Genomic DNA, 21,374 nt, shown 5'->3' with positions numbered 1-21,374 from the left:
AGAGGTCAGACTGGGAATGGGAGGGGGAGTTAAAGTGCTGGGCCACCGGGAGATCAGTTGCGTTAATGCGGACCGAGCGCAGGTGTTCAGCGAAGCGATCGCCGAGCCTGCGCTTGGTTTCGCCGATATAAATAAGTTGACATCTAGAGCAGCGGATGCAATAGATGAGGTTGGAGGAGGTGCAGGTGAACCTCTGTCTCACCTGGAAAGAATGTGGGCGGCACGGTAGTGCAGCGGTAGAGTTGCTGCTTTACAGCGAATGCAGCGCCGGAGACTCAGGTTCGATCCTGACTACGGGTGCTGCACTGTAAGGAGTTTGTACGTTCTCCCCGTGACCTGCGTGGGTTTTCTCCGAGATCTTCGGTTTCCTCCCACACTCCAAAGACGTACAGGTATGTAGGTTAATTGGCTGGGTAAATGTAAATGTAAAAATTGTCCCTAGTGGGTGTAGGATAGTGTTAATGTGTGGGGATCACTGGGCGGCACGGACTTGGAGGGCCGAAAAGGCCTGTTTCCGGCTGTATATATATGATATGATATGATATGATAATGTTTGGGTCCTTTGATGGAGTTGAGGGGGGAGGTAAAGGGACGTGTTGCATCTCGTGCGGTTGCAAGGGAAAGTGCCCGGGGTTGGGGTGGTTTGGGTAGGAAGGGACGAGTGGACCAGGGAGTTATGCAGGGAACGGTCTCTGCGGAACGCAGAGAGGGGAGGGGATGGGAAGATATGGCCAGTGGTGGGGTCCTGTTGTAGGTGACGGAAATGTTGGTGGATGATATGTTGGATCCGCTGGCTGGTGGGGTGGAAGGTGAGAATGAGGGGGATCCTGTCCTTGTTACGAGTGGGGGGAGGGGGAGCAAGAGCGGAGCTGCGGGATGTAGAAGAGACCCTAGTGAGAGCCTCATCTATAATGGAGGAGGGGAAGCCCCGTTTTCTGAAGAACGAGGACATCTCGGAAGCCCTAGTCTGAAACACCTCATCCCGGGCGCAGATGCGGCGTAGACGGAGGAATTGGGAGTAGGGGATAGACTTTTTGCAGGGGACCGGGTGGGAAGAAGTGTAGTCCAGATAGCTGTGCGAGTCGGTGGGCTTGTAGTAAATGTCCGTCACTAGTTTTTCTCCTGTGATGGAGATGGTGAGGTCCAGAAACGGGTGGGAGATGTCAGAGATAGTCCAGGTATATTTAAGGGCAGGATGGAAATTGGAGGTGAAGTGTATGAAGTCAGTGATTTCTGCATGGGTGCAAGAGGTAGCACCAATGCAGTCATCGATGTAGCGGAGGTAGAGTTCGGGGATGGGGCCAGTGTACGTCTGGAACAGGGATTGTTCGGCGTACCCGACAAAGAGGCAGGCGTAGCTAGGGCCCATGCGAGTGCCCACAGCTACGCCTCTGGTTTGGAGGAAGTGGGAGGAGTCAAAGGAGAAGTTGTTGAGGGTAAGAACCAGCTCTGCTAGGCGGAGGAGAGTGTTGGTCGATGGGGATTGGCTGGTTCTACGGTCGAGGAAGAAACGGAGGGCTTCGAGACCATCCTTGTGGGGGATGGAAGTGTAGAGTGACTGGACATCCATGGTGAAAATGAGGGAGTGGGGGCCTGGGAACCGGAAGTTATCCAGGAGATGGAGAGCGTGTGAGGTGTCTTGGGCGTAGGTGGGGAGGGATTTAACCAGGGGGGATAGGATGGAGTCGAGGTAGGTAGAGATAAGTTCGGTGGGGCATGAGCAGGCAGAGACAATGGGTCTGCCGGGACAGTTGTGTTTGTGGATTTTGGGTAGGAGGTAGAATCGGTACAGTCACAAGGCAGTACACACAGAGAGAACACAGTCCCTGAGTAGTACGCACAGAGAGACCACAGTCCCAGGGCAGTACACACAGAGAGAACAAAGTTCCAGAGTAGTATGCACAGAGAGACCACAGTCCCAGTACAGGACGCACATAGAGAACACAGTCCCAGAGTAGTACACACATAGAGAACACAGTCCCAGAGTAGTACACACATAGAGAACCGTCTCTGTTGGGGTGGGTATGGGAGGGTGGTGTTATTGGGAAGAGGGGGAGAGTTTAAACTAATTTGGCAGGAGAGTGGGTTACAGAGTAGAAATAATAGTAGTGGATGGGCAGCCGTTGATGAATCAATGGTACCTCATTGTCACATGTAATTACCTACAGTGAAATTCTTTACTTTGCAGACAGTTCAGTAGCAATCCTATATTACACTGGACACGGTAATACTAAGTATAAAAGTAGAAACAAGGAACTTCAGAGGCTGGTTTGCCAAGGAAAGACAAAGTGTTGGAGTAACTTAGCAGGTCAGGAGGCATCTCTGGAGAACAGGGATGGGTTACGTTTAGAGTTGAGACTGGAGACTCGATTTTGGGTGGTTTAGTTGCTGCCTCACAGCGCCAGAGACCCGGGTTCAATCCTGACTACAGGTGCCGTCTCTACATAATTTGTACATTCTCCCCGTGACTGCGTGGGTTTTCTCCAGGTACTCTGGTTTCCTCCCACATTCTAAAGACGTAGAGGTTTGTAGATTAGTTGGCTTCAGTAATATTGTAAAATTCTCCCAAGTGTGGAGGATACGAGCGATTGCTAGTTGGCAAGGAATCTGTGGGCCGAAGGACTTGTTTCCGTACAGCATCTCTAAACTTCGATTGCGATCATGTACAGTCTTTCTGTTGACAGGTTAGCACGCAACAAAGGCTTTTCACTTTAAACATGACAATAAATGAAACTCAAACTAAACTAAACTTTTTTCGCTGTTTTATTATGGTGTTTACAGAGTACTATTATTATGTTGTTTAGGAAAATAACTGCAGATGCTGGTACAAATAGAAGGTATCACAAAATGCTGGAGTAACCCAGCGGGTCAGGCAGCATCTCTGGAGAGAAGAAATGGGTGATGTTTCGGGTCGAGATCCTTCTTCAGACTGATGTCAGGGGGGCGGGACAAAGAAAGGATGTAGTTGGAGACAGGAAGACAGTGGGAGAACTGGGAAGGGGGAGGGACAGGGGAACTATCTAAAGTTGGAGAAGTCAATGTTCATACCACTGGGCTGCAAGCTGCCCAAGCGAAATATGAGGTGCTGTTTACTCCAATTTCTGGTGGGCCTCACTATGGCACTGGAGGAGGCCCAGGACAGAAAGGTCAGACTGGGAGTGGGAGGGGGAGTTGAAGAGCTCAGCCACCAGGAGATCAGGTTGGTTAAGGCGGACTGAGCGAAGGTGTTGAGCGAAGCGATCGCCGATCCTGCGTTTGGTTGCGCCGATGTAGAGAAGTTGACATCTAGAGCAGTGGATGCAATAGATGAGGTTGGAGGAGGTGCAGGTGAACCTCTGTCTCACCTGGAAAGACTGTTTGGGTCCTTGGATGGAATTGAGGGGGGAGATAAAGGGACAGGTGTTGCATCTCCTGCAGTTGCAGGGAAAAGTGCCCGGGGATGGGGTGGTTTGGGTAGGAAGGGACGAGTGGACCAGGGAGTTACGGAGGGAACAGTCTCTGCAGAATGCAGAAAGGGGAGGGGATGGGAAGATATGGCCAGTGGTGGGGTCCCGTTGGAGGTGACGGAAATGTTGGAGGATAATTTGTTGGATACGCTGGCTGATGGGGTGGAAGGTGAGAACGAGGGGGATTCTGTCCTTGTTACGAATGGGGGGAGGGGGAGCAAGAGCGGAGCTGCGGGATGTAAAGGAGGCCCTAGTGAGAGCCTCATCTATAATTGAAGAGGAGAAGCCCTGTTTCCTGAAGAACGAGGACATCTCTGATGCCCTAGTGTGAAACACCTCATCCTGGGCACAGATGCGGCGTAGTTATTATCTGGTGCTGCTGCAAGTAAGAATTTCATTGTTTCGATTTGGGTCATCTGACAATAAACTTGACTCTTGACTCTTAACTTTATAAGACTTCAACTGTGTTTAGTTTGCTACTTTGTAAGAACAATATAAAAGGACATGTTACCATACTTGTTCACTGCTGTTCTGCAATAATTAGCCCTCGGCAAATGCCAGTGATAACAATGAAAAATGCAGTGTAGCAGGAAAATTAAAAGGACTGCATACTGTCTGTGTGGTGAGAAGACTTTCGGCAAACTGTCCTTCATCAGTCAGGGTACTGAGTATAGACATTGGGAAGAGGAGGAGACAGTCTAAAGAAGGGTCTTGACCCGAAACGTCGCCCATTCCTTCTATCCATTGATGCTGCCTGTCCCGCTGAGTTACTCTAGCATTTTAAGCCTATAGACGTTGGGATGTTTTGTTACAGTTGTACAAGACAGGGCGGCACGGTAGAGTTGCTGCCTTACAGCGCCAGAGACCCGGGTTCGATCCTGACTAAGGGTGCTGTCTGTACGGATTTGCACGTCCTCCCCGTCACCTGCGTGGGTTTTCTCCGGGTGCTCCGGTTTCCTCCCACACTAACATATGATGAGCGTTTGACAGCACTGGACCTGTACTCGCTGGAGTTTAGACGGTTGAGGAGGGACCTCAATGAAACGTACAGAATAATGAAAGGCTCGGATAGAGTGGGTGTGGAGAGGATGTTTCCACTGGTGGGAGAGTCTAGGACCAGAGGGCACAGCCTCAGAATTAAAGGACGCTCTTTTAGAAAGGTGAGGAGGAATTTCTTTAGTCAGAGGGTAGTTAATCTGTTGAACTCATTGCCACAGAGGGCTGTGGAGGCCAAGTCGGTGGATATTTTTAAGGCGGAGATAGACAAAGTCTTGATTAGAACGGGTGTCAAGGGGTATGGGGAGAAGGCAGGAAAATGGGATTAGGAGGCAGAGATCAGCCATGATTGAATGGCGGAGTGGACTCGATGGGCCGAATGGTCTAATTCTGCTCCTCTGACTTGTGAACTCCAACGATGTACAGATTTGTAGCCCAATTGGCTTCTGTAAATTGTCGCCAGGCTGCACTTGGACTATTGCTTTCAATTTTGGCCATCCTGTTGTCGGAAAAAGTGCAGAGAAGGTTTACGAGGATGTTGCCAGGACTCGAGGGCCTGAGCTACCAGGGGATGTTGGGCAGGCTGGTAGGGCTTTATCCCTTGGAGCACTGAAAGTTGAGGGGTTGATCTTTTAGAGGTGTAGAAGATCACGAGGGGAAGAGATGGGGTCTTTTACTCAGAGCAGGAGAATCAAGAACCAGAGGGGGTAAGGTTTAAGATGAGAGGTGAAACATTTAACAGGAAGAATGGGGATTGGAGGAAAGAGCACCAGTAAATGGGGTATTTGGGCAGGGCACGGTGGCTCAGCGGTAAAGATGCCGCCCACACACGCCAGAGACCCAGGTTCCACACTGACCTCGGGTGCTGTCCGCAGGGAGTTAGACAATAGACAATAGGTGCAGGAGGAGGCCATTCGGCCCTTCAAGCCACCACCGCCATTCAATGTGATCATGGCTGATCATTCTCAATCAGTACCCCGTTCCTGCTTTCTCCCCACACCCCCTGACTCCACTATCCTTAAGAGCTCTATCCAGCTCTCTCTTGAATGCATTCAGAGAATTGGCCTCCACTGCCTTCTGAGGCAGAGAATTCCACAGATTCACAACTCTCTGACTGAAAAAGTTTTTCCTCATCTCCGTTCTAAATGGCCTACCCCTTATTCTTAAACTGTGGCCCCTGGTTCTGGACTCCCCCAACATAGGGAACATGTTTCCTGCCTCTAACGTGTCCAACCTCTTAATAATCTTATATGTTTCAATAAGATCTCCTCTCATCCTTCTAAATTCCAGTGTAAACAAGCCTAGTCGCTCCAGTCTTTCAACATATGATAGTCCCGCCATTCCGGGAATTAACCAAGTTTGCACATTCTACCCCGTGCCCACGTGGGTTATTAGGGGAGGGCACCAGTAAATAGGGTATTCGGGAAAGCAGGGTATTCGGGATGTAGTGAGGGGAAGTCAGTCGGAGGGAGATGGATTGCGTTAGTGAGAGGGAGAGAGTTCTCAGGGAGATGCTGCCTGACCCCCACTGAGTTACCCCAGCAACTTTGTGCCATTTGTAAACTGGCACCTGCACTTTCTTGTTACCTGCACGTTGGCCGGATAATGGATGAGATTGAGGAGGGATACAGAGTTTAACAGCAAAAGGAGGGAGAAAGATTTAATCTGAATCTAAGGGGCCCTTTAAAATGTAGAGGGATGTGGGCCAGGCACTGGCAATTAGGACAAGCTTAGATGAGGTATTTTGGACGAGTTCATAAGTTCTAGGAGCAGAATTAGTCCATTCGGCCCATCAAGACCACTCCGCCATTCAATCACGGCTGATCTATCTCTCCCTCTCAACCCCATTCTCCTGCCTTCCCCCCATAACCCCCGACACCCGCACTGATCAAGAATCTGTCAATCTCCTCCTTCAACATAGTCATTGACTTGGCCTCCACATCCGTCTGTGGCAAAGAGGTCCCATCTAAACATCCCATTTGCCTGCTTCTGGTGCATATCCCTCTCCCTCCTGATTAGTACAGGTGTCAGGGGTAATGGGGAGAAGGCAGGAGAATGGGGTTAGGAGGGAGAGATAGATCAGCCATGGTTGAATGGCGGAGTGGACTTGATGGGCTTCAATGTCTGGAGCCACGACCACCCCGACGTGCACCGGCAGCGTCTTCGCCCGCCCCGGATCGCGGGGCTTGGGTCGGCCCGCCGCGGACCTTTCACCGTCCGGCACGGCCCGGAACGTGGCAACTACAACAGCCTGACCGCGGGAGAAGACGGCAGGGGAAGAGTGCAGACATTCTGGCCTTCCATCGCAGTGAGGAGGTGACTGGAGGAGACTCACTGTGATGGATGTTTCTTTTTTTGTTTTGTGTTGGTTTGTGGTTGTGTAATTGCTTATTTTATTGCTCTTATTGTTGGACTGTGGGTGACGAAATCTCGTCCAAAAGACTTGTTTTTTTTGGATGACAATAAAGGTAATTCTGATTCTGATTCTGAAATGGCCTAATTCTACCCCTACCTCTTGTGAACAAGACCTTACCCGTTGCACCATTGTGCCACCCAGTTCTTCATTATATCTCTACGTTTCCCTACATCTGGCCCATATCACCTCTCGTCTAAAAGACACAAGGCCTGTTTCCATGATCTGTGACTCTAATTAATACTGAGGGTCAACACTCAACATTGCCCAGGAGATACATGCTGGAGGGTTATAGACAAAGTTACATTTGACAACGTGAAACTCACGTCAGCATTTCACAATTGCAACATCGTCAAGATATGAATAGACCGAGGAGACGTCATCTTGTGTTGCCGCTCGGTACATAAGCAGCGGTGCTGTGTCTGGGGGAGGTTTGTATCCAGCAAGGCTCGGAGGAGAGGATGTGCAGGAGTGTGGCTGGACTCTTGTCTCTGGCTGTGCTTGCACTATGTGTCACAAGCATTTCCTGCATCGAAGATTGTCCATGCAAGGACGTTTCCCTTTGCCGACCTCTGACCGCAAAAATACGCTACCCAGTGGAGGTGAGTCCAAACGTACCGAATAGTGAAAGGCCTGGATAGAGTGGATGTGGAGAGGTTGTGTTTCCACTAGTGGGAGAGTCTAGAACCAGAGGGCACAGCCTCAGAATAAAAGGATGTACTTTGAGAAAGGAGATGAGGAGGAATTTCTTTAGTCAGAGGGTGGTGAATCTGTGGGATTCATTGCCACAGACGGCTGTGGAGGCCAAGTCAATGGTTTATTTTAAGGCAGAGATTAACGTTATTAGTGCGGGTGTCAGGGGCTATCGGGAGAACGCAGGAGAATGGGGTTGAGAGGGAGTGATAGATCAGCCATGATTGAATGGCAGATCAGACTTGATGGGCCAAATGGCCAAATTCTGCTGCTCGAAACTTATGAACTTATTACATAGAAACATAGAAACATAGAAAATAGGTGCAGGAGGAAGCCATTCAGCCCTTCGAGCCAGCACCGCCATTCATTGTGACCATGGGATCATCCACAATCAGTAACCTGTGCCCAACTTCTCCCCATATCCCTTGATTCCATTAGCCCCCAGAGCTCTATCTAACTCTCTCTTAAATTCATCCAGTGATTTGGCCCCCACTGCCCTCTGTGGCAGAGAATTCCACAAATTCACAACTCTCTGGGTGAAAAAGCTGCTTCTCATAGTTTTAAATGGCCTCCCCTATATACTAAGACTATGGCCCCTGGTTCTGGACTCCTCCAGGGCCTATAAAGAGCTTTGTTGAATTGGAAGAGTTATCTCTCGAAGAGTTTTGAGCAGCATCATCAGAAAGTTGGTTCCTTTTTCGACGTTCAGAATCTCCAACAATTTGGCCTTGAGCAAAAGCACAAAGTGCTGGTTAAACTCAGCGGGCCAGGCAGCATCTGTGGAGGCAAATGGACAGGACATGTTTTAAGATGGCACTGTGGCACAGCGGTAGATAGCTGTGCGAGTCAGTGAATTTATATATCTACTATAAACCCACTGACTCGCACAGCTATCTGGACTACACTTCTTCCCACCCTGTCTCCTGCAAAACGTCTATCCCCTACTCCCAATTCCTCCGTCTACGCCGCATCTGCGCCCGGGATGAGGTGTTTCACACTAGGGCGTCAGAGATGTCCTCATTCTTCAGGAAACGGGGCTTCCCCTCTTCCATTATAGATGAGGCTCTCACTAGGGTCTCTTCTACATCCTGCAGCTCCGCTCTTGCTCCCCCTCCCCCCATTCGTAACAAGGACAGAATCCCCTTCGTTCTCACCTTCCACCCCACCAGCCAGCGTATCCTACAAATCATCCGCCAACATTTCCGTCACCTACAACTGGACCCCACTACTTGGCCACATCTTCCCATCCCCTCCCCTCTCTGCGTTCCGCAGAGACCGTTCCCTCCATAACTCCCTGGTCCACTCGTCCCTTCCCACCCAAACCACCCCAACCCCGGGCACTTTCCCCTGCAACCGCAGGAGATGCAACACCTGTCCCTTTACCTCCCCCCTCAACTCCATCGAAGGACTCAAACAGTCTTTCTAGGTGAGACAGAGGTTCACCTGCACCTCCTCCAACCTCATCTATTGCATCCGCTGCTCTAGATGTCAACTTCTTTACATTGGCGAAACCAAACGCAGGCTCAGTGATCGCTTCGCTCAACACCTTCTCCCGGTGGCTGAGCACTTCAACTCCCCCTCCCACTCCCAGTCTGACCTTTCTGTCACGGGCCTCCTCTAGTGCCATAGTGAGGTCCACCGGAAATTGGAGGAACAGCACCTCATATTTCGCCTGGGCAGCTTGCAGCCCAGCGGTATGAACATTGACTTCTCCAACTTTAGATAGTTCCTCTGTCCCTCTCTTCCCCTCCCCCTTCCCAGATCTCCCTCTATCTTCCTGTCTCCAACTATAGCCTTCCTTTGTCCCGCCCCCCTGACATCAGTCTGAAGAAGAGTCTCGACCCGAAATGTCACCCATTCATTCTCTCCTGAGATGCTGCCTGACCTGCTGAGTTACTCCAGCTTTTTGTGAATAAATACTTTTTCATCATACGTCAGTCCTGCCTTCCTGGGAATTAACCTGGTGAACCTACTCTGCACTCCCTCAATGCCAAGAATGTCCTTCCTCAATTTAGGAGACCAAAACTGCACACAATATTCCAGGTGTGGTCTCTCCAGGGCCCTGTACAACTGCAGAAGGACCTCCTTGCTCTCAAACTCAAATCTTCTTGCAATGAAGGCCAACATGCCATTAGCCTTCTTCACTGCCTGCTGTACCTGCAAGCTTACTTTCCGTGACTGATGTACAAGCACACCCAAGTCTCGTTGCACCTCCCCTCCTCCTAATCTGACACCATTCAGATAATAAACTGCCTTCCTGTTCCTGCCATCAAAGTGGATAACCTCACATTTACCCACATTATACTGCATCTGCCATGCATCTGCCCAATCTATCCAATCATAATTCAGAAAAATGGCTACCTGAGAGTGGAAATACACCAGTCATTAAAAGGTGCACTGGAGTTTATAGTGTAGATTCATAGTCATAAAGCATAGAAACTAGCCCTGCGGCCCAACTTGCCAATGCCGACCAAAATGCTCCAATCTACTCCAGTCCCACCTGCCTGCATTTGGCCCATATCTCTCTAAACCGATCCTATCCATGTAATGGTCTAAATGCTTCTTAAATGTTGCTATAGTCCCAGCCTCAATTACCTCCTCCGGCAGCTCTTTCCTTACACCCACTACCCTTTGTGTGAAAAAGTTACCCATCGCATTCCTATTAAATATTTTTCCCCCTCACCATAAGTTTACACAGAGTCTTTCACCTAGCGATGGGGAATTAAGAACATGGGGACATAGCCCTGAGAAGCTCCTTTCTCACACAAGGGTGGTGGGTTAATGGAAGGGTTGGCGCCTGGCCCCAGCCAGGTGGGTGCATGGAACGAGCTGCCAGAGGAGGTAGTTGAGGCAGGTGCTACAACAACATTTATAAGACACTTGGACAGGTACATGGTCCACCCAGGGTCAGCCATGACCGATGGGGCCTAAGAAGGACAGGTACATGGTCCACCCAGCGTCAGCCATGACCGATGGGGCCTAAGAAGGACAGGTACATGGTCCACCCAGGGTCAGCCATGACCGATGGGGCCTAAGAAGGACAGGTACATGAATAGGGAATAGGATAGGAGGGATATTGGTGAACGCGGGCAGGTGGGTCGAGTGTAGATGGGGCATGTTGGTCGGCAGGGGCAGGTTGGGCCGAAGGGCCTGTTTCCGTGCTGTGTGACTCTATGACTGTGAGCCCAAATGACAGCACGGTTTGGTTATGTAGAATGACTTGTTACTGTGCTGTATGTCATCTGTGTTTCTGTGTGTGGGTAGAACAGTAATCACACAGCTGCCTTCAAAATAAGCTACAGGTTCGATCTGTTCCCCCGCTCCTCCTGATATTGGAGCGTAAGTCAACTGGTACTGCCTCGAAAAATCATTTTAAGAGAATTTGTCTCCCTTTCATTTTTTTTGCAAATGACTGCTTCTCATCTCTCCCAGCTTGTTGTATTCCACGGCGGAGGAACTGAATGGAAGCGTTACGACTGGTCAAAGATCACGACTGTTATAACCAGTGGAATTTTTGACCACAAGCTTCTGTGCCATGCTCACGCACACAAGGCTCGAGTTATAGCGGAAGGTAACTTTTCTAATTCAATCCTGAGTATCGCAAGTCACACAAACAGTGTAGCAGGGGGAGGGCAGCACAGCACAGACTCTGACCAGACAAATACTAGGAAGGGGGAGGAAGGAACTGCAGATGCTGGTTTACACCAAAGATAGACACAAAATGCTGGAGTAACTCAGCGGGTCAGGCAGCATCTCTGGAGAGAAGGAATAGGTGAAGGAATAGGCGCTGGAAAGGCTTTGTCCTGCACCCAGCTCTCATTCCCAGCTTTCTCACCGCACCCACTACAATCAGACTGAAGAAGAGACCCGACCTGAAACGGTGCCCGTCCACTCCCTCCACAGATGCTGCCTGACCCGTTGAGTTTCTCCACGCTTTGCCGGATCGCGGCGACTCCCTGGGTTCTGTTGCCGAAGCGGATCTACTGTCTGATCTGACGGGCCTGCACGCAGAAGAGGTTTCTCAATATCGGAGTGCCTGGGAGAAAACCCACGCGGTCGCAGGGAGAACACGCAAACTCCACACACACACACAGACAGCACCCCAGGCCAGGATTGAACCCAGGTCCCTGGCGCGGTGAGGCAGCAGGCCTACCTGCTGCACCACTCTTGCTGCCCCATGGCACAAATGGCGGATGGGGAGAGAAGAGGAACATCAACTCACCAAGAGCATTGGCATGAACTCATTCTTCAGTGGTGTAAAGGCCATCAAGTCACAGAGTGTTACAGTGTGGAAACAGGCCCTTCGGCCCATCTGGCCCACACTGGCCAACACATCCCATCTACACTAGACCCACCTGCCCGCGTTTGGCCCATATCCTGTCCTATCCATGTACTTGTCTAACTATTTCTTAAATGTTGTGATAGTCCCTGCCTCAGCGACCTCCTCTGGCAGCTTGTTCCATACACCCACCACCCTCTGTATGAAAATGTTACCCCTCAGATTCCTATTAAATCTTTTTCCCTTCATCTTAAACCTATGTCCTCTAGTCCTTAATTCACCAACTCTGGGCAAGAGACTGTGCATCTACCCGATCTATTCCTCTCATGATCTTATACACCTCTATAAGATCACCCCTCATCCTCCTGCGCTCCATAGAATAGAATCCCAGCCTACTCAACCTCTCCCTATCGCTTAGACCTTCTAGTCCTGGCAACATCCTCGTAAATCTTCTCTGTCTGTGCCCTTTCCAGCTTGACAAAATCTTTCCTGTAACATGGTGTCCAGAACTGAACACAGTACTCTAAATGCTGCATCACCAACATCTTATACAACTGCAACATGACCTCCCAACTTCTATACTCAATACTCAGATTGATGGCCAATGTACCAAAAAGCCTTTTGACCACCCTATCCGACTAGATCTTCAAAGAACCATGTAGCTGCACTCCTAGATCCCTTTGCTCCACAACACTCCCCAGAGCCCTACCATTTACTGTGTAGGTCCTGCCCATGTTAAACTTCCCAAAATGCAATACCTCACATTTCTCTGCATTAAATTCCATCAACCATTCCTCAGCCCACCTGGTCAATCGATCCAGATTCTGCTGCAATTTTTCACAACCATCTTCACTCTCTGCAAAACCACTTACTTTTGTCCCGGAGTCCCAGAGTCCCATCCCCACAGCAGAGATCCACCTCCTGGCTGCTTCATGCCCCCCCCCCCCCGGTTTCCTTTTTTACCTGAAGGTAGGCACAAAATGCTGGAGTATCTCAGCGGGTCAGTCAGCATCTCTGGAGAGAAGTAGATGGGTGATTTTGGGGTCGAGACCCTTCTTCAGACTGATGAAAACTGATGAGGTCCTTTTTTACCTTGCTCCTCAGTTCCCTAAACTCCACCCGGAATACACGTGATCCCAGCTCCCTCTACCTCCTTCTTATTTTTGACCAGAACCTCAATTTCCCTTATCAACCAAGCGTCCATATGCTCACTTGCCTTGCCCTTCACTCTAACAGGAACATGCAAGTCCTGGACGCTCCCACTTTGGTGTCGTCAGCAAACGGAACCAACCCATTTACATCGACTTCTCCAACTTTAGACTCTTCGTCTGTCCCTCTCTTCCCCTCCCCCTTCCCAGATCTCCCTCTATGTTCCTGTCTCCTATATCCTTCCTTTGTCCCGCCCCCCTGACATCAGTCTGAAGAAGGGTCTCGACCAGAAACGTCTCCCATTCCTTTTCTCCCGAGATGTTGCCTGACCTGCTGAGTTACTCCAGCATTTTGTGAATAATTACCTTCGATTTGTACCAGCATCTGCAGTTATTTTCTTATACATTTACTTCTAGGTCATCGATACATATCACAAACAGCAGAGATCCCGGCACAGATCCCTGCGGAACTCCACTGGTTACATGCCTCCATCACATCTACTCCGCCATTCAATCATGGCTGATCTATCTCTCCCTCCTAACCCCAATCCTGCATTCTGCCCATAACCCCTGACACTCGCACTAAACAAGAATCTATCTATCTCTGCTTCAAAAATATCCATTGACGGCTTCCACAGTCTTCAGTGGCAAAGAATTCCACAGATTCACCACCCTCTGACTAGAGAAATTCCTCCTCATTACTGACTAGACAACAGGCCATCCTAGACTGGGTGTTGTGCAATGATGAAGGATTAGTTAGCGATCTTGTTGTGCAAGGCCCCTTGGGCAACAGTGACCAAAATGTGGTGGAATTCTGCATTAGGATGGAGAGTGACATTGTTAATTCAGAGACTACGATTCTGAACTTGAATAAAGGAGACTTTGAAGGTACGAGATGGGAATTGGCTAGAATAGACTGGCAAATTATACTTGAATGTTTGTCAGTGGAGATGCAGTGGCGAAGATTTAAAGACCGCACGGATGAACTCCAGAAATTGTTCACCCCTGCCTGGCGAAAAAATAAAACGGGGAAGGCGGCTCAACCGTGACTGACGAGGGAAGTCAAGGATAGTGTTAAAGCCAAGGAAGAGGCATATAAATTGGCCACAAGAAGCGGCAATCCAGGGGACTGGGAGAAATTTAGAACTCAACAGAGGAGGACAAAGGGGTTAATTAAGAGGAGGGAAAAAGAACATGAAAGAAAGCTTGCGGGAAATATAAAAACTGACTGTAAAAGTTTCTTTTGGTACGTAAAAAGGAAAAGATTAGTGAAGACGAATGTAGGTCCCTTACAGTCAGAGGTGAATTTATATTGGGAAACAAGGAAATGGCAGAACAGTTGAACAAGTACTTTGGTTCTGTCTTCACTAAGGAAGACACAAACAACCTCCTGGAAATACTAGTCGACTGAGGATCTAGTGGGAGGGAGGAACTGAAGGGAATCCACAATAGTCAGAAAATACTGTGAGGTAAACTGTTGGGACTGAAGGCAGATAAATCCCCAGGGCCTGATGTTCTGCATCCCAGAGTACTCAAGGAGGATGCATTGGTGATCATTTTCCAATGTACTCTCCAGACTCTGGATCAATTCCTGTAGGCCGGAGGGGAGCCAATGTAACTCCACCTTTTAAGAGAGAGAAACAGGCAATGTCAATAGTCAATTTAGTCATAGTCATAGTCAATTTATTTGTCACATACACATAAATGTGCAGTGAAATGAAAAATTACCTGCAGTTCAACAATAAGACCAATAAAAATAAGCAATAAAAATATGCAATACACATACAATCATAAACCAAACAAAAGAAACATCCATCACAGTGAGTCTCCTCTATTCACCTCCTCGCTGTGATGGAAGGCCAGAATGTATTTTCTCTTCCCCTGCCGTCTTCTCCCGCGGTCAGGCTGTTGGAGTTGTCACGTCAGGGCGGTCGTGGCTCCCGACATTGAAGCTCCCGCCGGGCGGAGAAAATCCCGCGGCCTATTTCAGGCCGCACCGGACGGTGAAAGGTCCACGGCGGGCCGACCCAAGCTCACATTGTAAGACCAGTTAGCTTTACATTGGTAGTGGGGAAGATGCTGTAGTCGATTATTAAAGAAGTTTTAACAGCGCATTTGCAAAGCAGTGACGGGATTAGTCAAAGTTAGCATGAATTTATGAAGGGGAAATCATGCTTGGCTAATCTCAAATTTTTTGAGGATGTAACAAGTAGAATGAATAAGGGAGAGCCGGTGGGTGTGGTGTATCTGGACTTTCAGAAAGCCTTTGACAAGGTCCCACACAAGAGATTAGTGTACAAAATTAGAGCACATGATATTGGGGGTAGGGTATTGACATGGATAGAGAACTGGTTGGCAAACAGGAAGCAAAGAGTGGGAATTAACAGGTCCTTTTCAGAATGGCAGGCAGTGACTAGTGGGGTGCCACAAGGCTTGGTGCTTGGACCCCAGTTATTTACAATATATATTAACAATTTAGACGAGGGAATTAAATGTAACATCTCTAAATTTGTGGATGACACAAAGCTGGGTGGCAGTGTGAGCTGTGAGGAGGATGCTATGAGGCTGCAGGGTGACTTGGATAGGTTGGGTGAGTGGGCAGAAGCATGGCAGATGCAGTATAGTGCAGATAAATGTAAGGTTGTATAGTTCTATTGTTCTATTATTCTATTGTTCTATAAGGTTATCCAATTTAGTGGCAAGAACAGGAAGGCAGATTATTATCTGAATGGTGTCAGATTAGGAGAAGGGGAGGTGCAACAAGACCTGGGTGTGCTTGTATATCAGTCACTGAAAGTAAGCGTGCAGGTACAGCAGGCAGTGAAGAAAGCTAATGGCATGTTGCCTTCATTGCGAGAGGATATGAGTTTAGGAGCAAGGAGGTCCTATTGCAGTTGTACAGGGCCCTGGTGAGATCGCACCTGGAGCATTGTGTGCAGTTTTGGTCTCCTAATTTGGGGAAGGACATTCTTGCCATGAGGGAGTGCAGCGTAGGTTCACGAGGTTAATTCCCGGGATGGTGGGACTGACATATGATGAAAGAATGGGTCGACTGGGCTTGTATACACTGGAATTTAGAAGGGTGAGAGGGGATCTTAGAGAAACATATAAAATTCTTGGAGGATTGGACTGGCTAGATGCAGGAAAAAAGTTCCCGATGTTGGGGGAATTCAGAACCAAGGGTCACAGTTTAAGAATATAGACAATAGACAATAGAAAATAGGTGCAGGAAAAGGCCATTCGGCCCTTCGAGCCAGCACCGCCATTCAATGTGGTCATGGCTGATCATTCTCAATCAGTACCCCGTTCCTGCCTTCTCCCCATACCCCCTGACTCCGCTATCCTTAAGAGCTCTATCTAGCTCTCTCTTGAATATATTCAGAAAATTGGCCTCCACTGCCCTCTGAGGCAGAGAATTCCACAGATTCACAACTCTCTGACTAAAAAAGTTTTTCCTCATCTCTGTTCTAAATGGCCTACCCCTTATTCTTAAACTGTGGCCCCTGGTTCTGGACTCCCCCAACATTGGGAACATGTTTCCTGCCTCTAACGTGTCCAACCCCTTAATAATCTTATACGTTTCGATACGATCCCCTCTCATCCTTCTAAATTCCAGTGTATACAAACCTAGTCGCTCCAGTCTTTCAACATATGACAATCCCGCCATTCCGGGAATTAACGTAGTAAACCTACGCTGCACGCCCTCAATAGCAGGAATATCCTTCCTCAAATTTGGAGACCAAAACTGCACACAGTACTCCAGGTGCAGTCTCACTAGGGCCCTGTACAACTGCAGAAGGACCTCTTTGCTCCTATACTCAACTCCTCTTGTTATGAAGGCCAACATTCCATTGGCTTTCTTCACTGCCTGCTGTACCTGCATGCTTCCTTTCAGTGACTGATGCACTAAGACACCCAGATCACTTGTACGTCCCCTTTTCCGAACTTGACACCATTCAGATAATAATCTGCCTTCCTATTCTTACCACCAAAGTGGATAACCTCACACTTATCTACATTAAACTGCATCTGCCATGCATCCGCCCACTCACACAACCAAGTCACCCTGCAACCTCATAGCATCTTCCTCACAGTTCACACTGCCACCTAGCTTTGTATCATCGGCAAATTTGCTAATGGTACTTTTAATCCCTTCATCCAAGTCATTGATGTATATTGTAAATAGCTGCGGACCCAACACCGAGCCTTGCGGTACCCCACTAGTCACTGCCTGCCATTCTGAAAGGGACCCATTTATCCCCACTCTTTGCTTTCTGTCTGTCAACCAACTTTCTATCCATGTCAGTCAACCAACTTTCTATCCATGTCAGTCAACCAACTTTCTATCCATGTCAGTCAACCAACTTTCTATCCATGTCAGTCAACCAACTTTCTATCCATGTCAGTCAACCAACTTTCTATCCATGTCAGTCAACCAACTTTCTATCCATGTCAGTCAACCAACTTTCTATCCATGTCAGTCAACCAACTTTCTATCCATGTCAGTCAACCAACTTTCTATCCATGTCAGTCAACCAACTTTCTATCCATGTCAGTCAACCAACTTTCTATCCATGTCAGTCAACCAACTTTCTATCCATGTCAGTCAACCAACTTTCTATCCATGTCAGTCAACCAACTTTCTATCCATGTCAGTCAACCAACTTTCTATCCATGTCAGTCAACCAACTTTCTATCCATGTCAGTCAACCAACTTTCTATCCATGTCAGTCAACCAACTTTCTATCCATGTCAGGGGTAGACCATTTAGGACTGAGATGAGGAAAAACCTTTTCACCCAGAGAGTTGTGAATCTGTTGAATTCTCTGCCACAGAAGGCAGTGGAGGCCGATTCACTGGATGTTTTCAAGAGAGAGTTAGATTTAGCTCTTAGGGCTAAAGGAATCAAGGGATATGGGGAAAAAGCCGGAATGGGGTACTGATTTTGGATGATCAGCCCTGGTCATTTTGAATGGCGGTGCTGGCTCGAAGGGCTGAACGGCCTACTCCTGCACCTATTTTCTATTGTTCTATGTTGCTATGTTTCTACCTTCCTAAAGGAATATCCTTTAATTCTGAGGCTAGTGACCTCTAGTCCTAAACTCTCCCACTAGTGGAAAAACATCCTCTCTACATCCACTCTATCCAAACTATCGTTTCACTATTCGGTAAGTTTCAGTGAGGTCCCACCTCATCCTTCTAAACTCCAGTGAGTACAGGCCCAGTGCCGACATAAGTTAACCCACTCATTCCTGGGATCATTCTTGTAAACCTCCTCTGGACCCTCTCCAGAGCCAGCACATCCTTCCTCAGATGTGGGGCCCAAAATTGCTCACAATACTCCAGACGAGGCCTGACCAGCCAGCACCTTATAGAGCCTCAGCATTACATTGTGAAACCGGTACATCTTCATCTTCTGGATCAGCGTACCATGAGGGACCTTATCAAAAGCCTTACTGAGATCCACGCACACAACACTCACTGCCCTACAATTCATCAATCTCCTTCATCAGGTCCTCAAAAAACTCAATCAAGTTAGTGTGACACGGCCTGTCACGTACAAAGCTGTATTGGCTATCCCTCATTAGCCCAAAGATAGACACAAAATGCTGGAGTAACTCAGCGGGACGGGCAGCATCTCTGGAGGGAAGGAATGGGTGGGTGACGTTTCGGGTCGAGACCCTTCTTCAGACCTGATTAGACCGTTCCCAATGGGAGTAAATCCTATCTCAGAGGGAATTATCAATTAAGGTTCTTGAAAAGTAAGGTTTTTGAGAATAATCCTGGACACAATGTTTCTATTTCTTTGCTTTTTACTAGGGGCAATAGGGTTGGGTGAACTGTTTGACATTAATGTCCGAACGGCTTGGGCAAGCGCCAAATTGCACTCGGTTCAAGAAAGATATTTGGATGGAATTAATTTGAGGTTTGCTTCAGCTCTTAAAGCGGAGGTTTCTGCCAAAGTGCCCGGCCTGATTGAAGAAATCACAGCCATGTTTAAGAAAAAGATACCAGGATCTCAGGTAAAAGACTTTACAAAAAATGTATATTCTGTTATCCAGTGAGTAATTCCCCAGGACCTGATGGGATCTTTCAACTTTCAACTTTAGACTTTAGAGGTGCAGCCGTGGAAACAGGCTCTGCCGCACATTCCTACACATGAGGGACAATTCACAATTTTACAGGGTAATGTACTTACAAACCTGTACGTCTTTGGATTGTGGGAGGAAACCGGAGTGCCCGGGGAAAACCCACGCGGGTCACGGGGAGAACGTACAAACTCCGTACAGACAGCATCTGTGGTCAGGATCGAACACGGGCCTCTGTGCTGCTCAAAATCTATCCCAGATTATTGAGAGAGGCAAGAGAGGAGATGGCAGGGGTCTTGATGAAGATCATTGCGTCTTCTCGAGCTACAGGCGAGGTCCAATGTTGTTCCTTCATTTAAGAAGGGAACTGGAGAGAATCCAGGGAATTCTCGGCCAGGGATGATGGTGCAGCAGCAATGGCAGGTATTTCTGGGAATAATCCAGAAGATGCAGGATCATTTCATTCCAAAGAGGAAGAAAGATTCTAAGGGGAGTAAGAAGCTTTACTCCCCTCTGACAAGGGAAGTCAAGGATAGTATTAAAATAAAAGAGAAGACTTGTAACTTAGCAAAGGTATCACAAAATGCTGGAGTAACTCAGCAGGTCAGGCAGCATCTCAGGAGAGAAGGAATGGGTGACGTTTCGGGTCGAGATCCTTCTTCAGACTGAAGTCTACTGTGTAACATAGCAAAGGTGAGCGGGAAGCCAGAGGATTGGGAAAGTTTTAAAGATCAACAGAAGGTAACTAAAAAGGCAATATGGGAAGAAAAGAAGAAGTATGAAGGTAAGCTAGCCAAGAATATAATGGGGAACAAGGAAATGGCAGGTGAGTTGAACAGGTACTTTGGTTCTCTCTTCACTAAGGAAGACACAAACAATCTCCCAGATGTACTAGGGGACAGAGGATCTAGGGTGATGGGGGAACTGAAGGAAATTCACATTAGTCAGGAAATGATGTTGGGTAGACTGATGGGACTGAAGGCTGATAAATCCCCAGGGCCTGATGGTCTGCATCCCAGGGTACTCAAGGAGGTGGCTCTAGAAATCGTGGATGCATTGGTGATCATTTTCCAATGTTCTATAGATTCTGGATCAGTTCCTGTGGATTGTAGGGTAGCTAATGTTATCCCACTTTTCAAGAAAGGAGGAAGAGAGAAAGCAGGGAATTATAGAGCAGTTAGCCTGACGTCAGTGGTGGGGAAGATGCTGGGGTCGATTATTAAAGAGGTAATAACGGCGCATTTGGATAGCAGTAACAGGATTGGTCCAAGTCAGCATGGGCCCCTTTCAGAATGGCAGGCAGTGGCGAGTGGAGTGCTGCAAGGCTCGGTGCTGGGACCGCAGCTATTTACAATATACATTAATGATTTAGATGAAGGAATTAAAAGTAACATTAGCAAATTTGCAGATGACACAAAGCTAGGGGGCAGTGTGAGGAAGATGCTATGAGGTTGCAGGGTGACTTGGACAGGCTGACTTGGACAGGCTGTGTGAGTGGGTGGATGCATGGCAGATGCAGTTTAATGTGGATAAATGTGAGATTATCCACTTTGTTGGCAAGAACAGGAAGGCAGATTATTATCTGAATGGTGTCAGGTTAGGAAAAGGTGAAGTACAACGAGATCTGGGTGTCCTTGTACATCAGTCACTGAAAGTAAGCGTGCAGGTACAGCAGGCAGTGAAGAAAGCTAATGGCATGTTGACTTTCATAACGAGAGGAGTCGAGTAAAGGAGCAAAGAGGTCCTACTGCAGTTGTACAGGGCCCAGGTAAGACCGCACCTGGGGTATTGTGTGCAGTTTTGGTCTCCTAATTTGAGGAAGGACATTCTTGCTATTGAGGGAGTGCAGCGCAGGTTCACGAGGTTAATTCCCGGGATGGCGGGACTGTCATATGATGAAAGAATAAAGCGACTGGGCTGGTATTCACTGGAATTTTGAAGGATGAGAGGGGATCTTATAGAAACATATAAAATTATTAAAGGATTAGACAGGTTAGATGCAGGAAACATGTTCCCAATGTTGGGGGAGTCCAGAACGAGGGGTTACAGTTTAAGAATAAGATGTAGGACATTTAGAACAGAGATGAGGAAAACCTTTTTCACTCAGAGTTGTGAATTTGTGGAATTCTCTGCCACAGAAGGCAATGGAGGCCAATTCACTGAATGCTTTCAAAAGAGAGCTAGATAGAGCTCTAGGGGCTAACGGAATCAAGGTATATGGGGAGAAGGCAGGAACGGGGTACTGATTGTGGATGATCAGCCATGATCACAATGAATGGCGGTGCTGGCTCGAAGGGCCGAATGGCCGAC

The 21,374-nt window shown here is 48.1% G+C and overlaps 1 protein-coding gene across 1 annotated transcript in view; it reads left to right on the top strand.

Moving 5' to 3' along the window:
- The first annotated feature begins 7,316 nt into the window (after positions 1-7,316).
- The window catches only part of LOC144598013 (di-N-acetylchitobiase-like), a 28,148-nt gene continuing 14,090 nt past the window's right edge, over positions 7,317-21,374 (top strand). Inside the window, exons 1-3 of the mRNA XM_078407883.1 lie at positions 7,317-7,457; positions 10,981-11,119; positions 18,796-18,998. Coding sequence (XP_078264009.1) covers positions 7,317-7,457; positions 10,981-11,119; positions 18,796-18,998 — 483 coding nt within the window. The remainder of the gene's footprint in view (positions 7,458-10,980; positions 11,120-18,795; positions 18,999-21,374) is intronic.

This window comes from Rhinoraja longicauda, chromosome 11 (genome assembly GCF_053455715.1).
Source record: "Rhinoraja longicauda isolate Sanriku21f chromosome 11, sRhiLon1.1, whole genome shotgun sequence".
NCBI lineage: Eukaryota > Metazoa > Chordata > Chondrichthyes > Rajiformes > Arhynchobatidae > Rhinoraja > Rhinoraja longicauda.
This window is presented reverse-complemented; position numbering and strand designations above follow the sequence as displayed.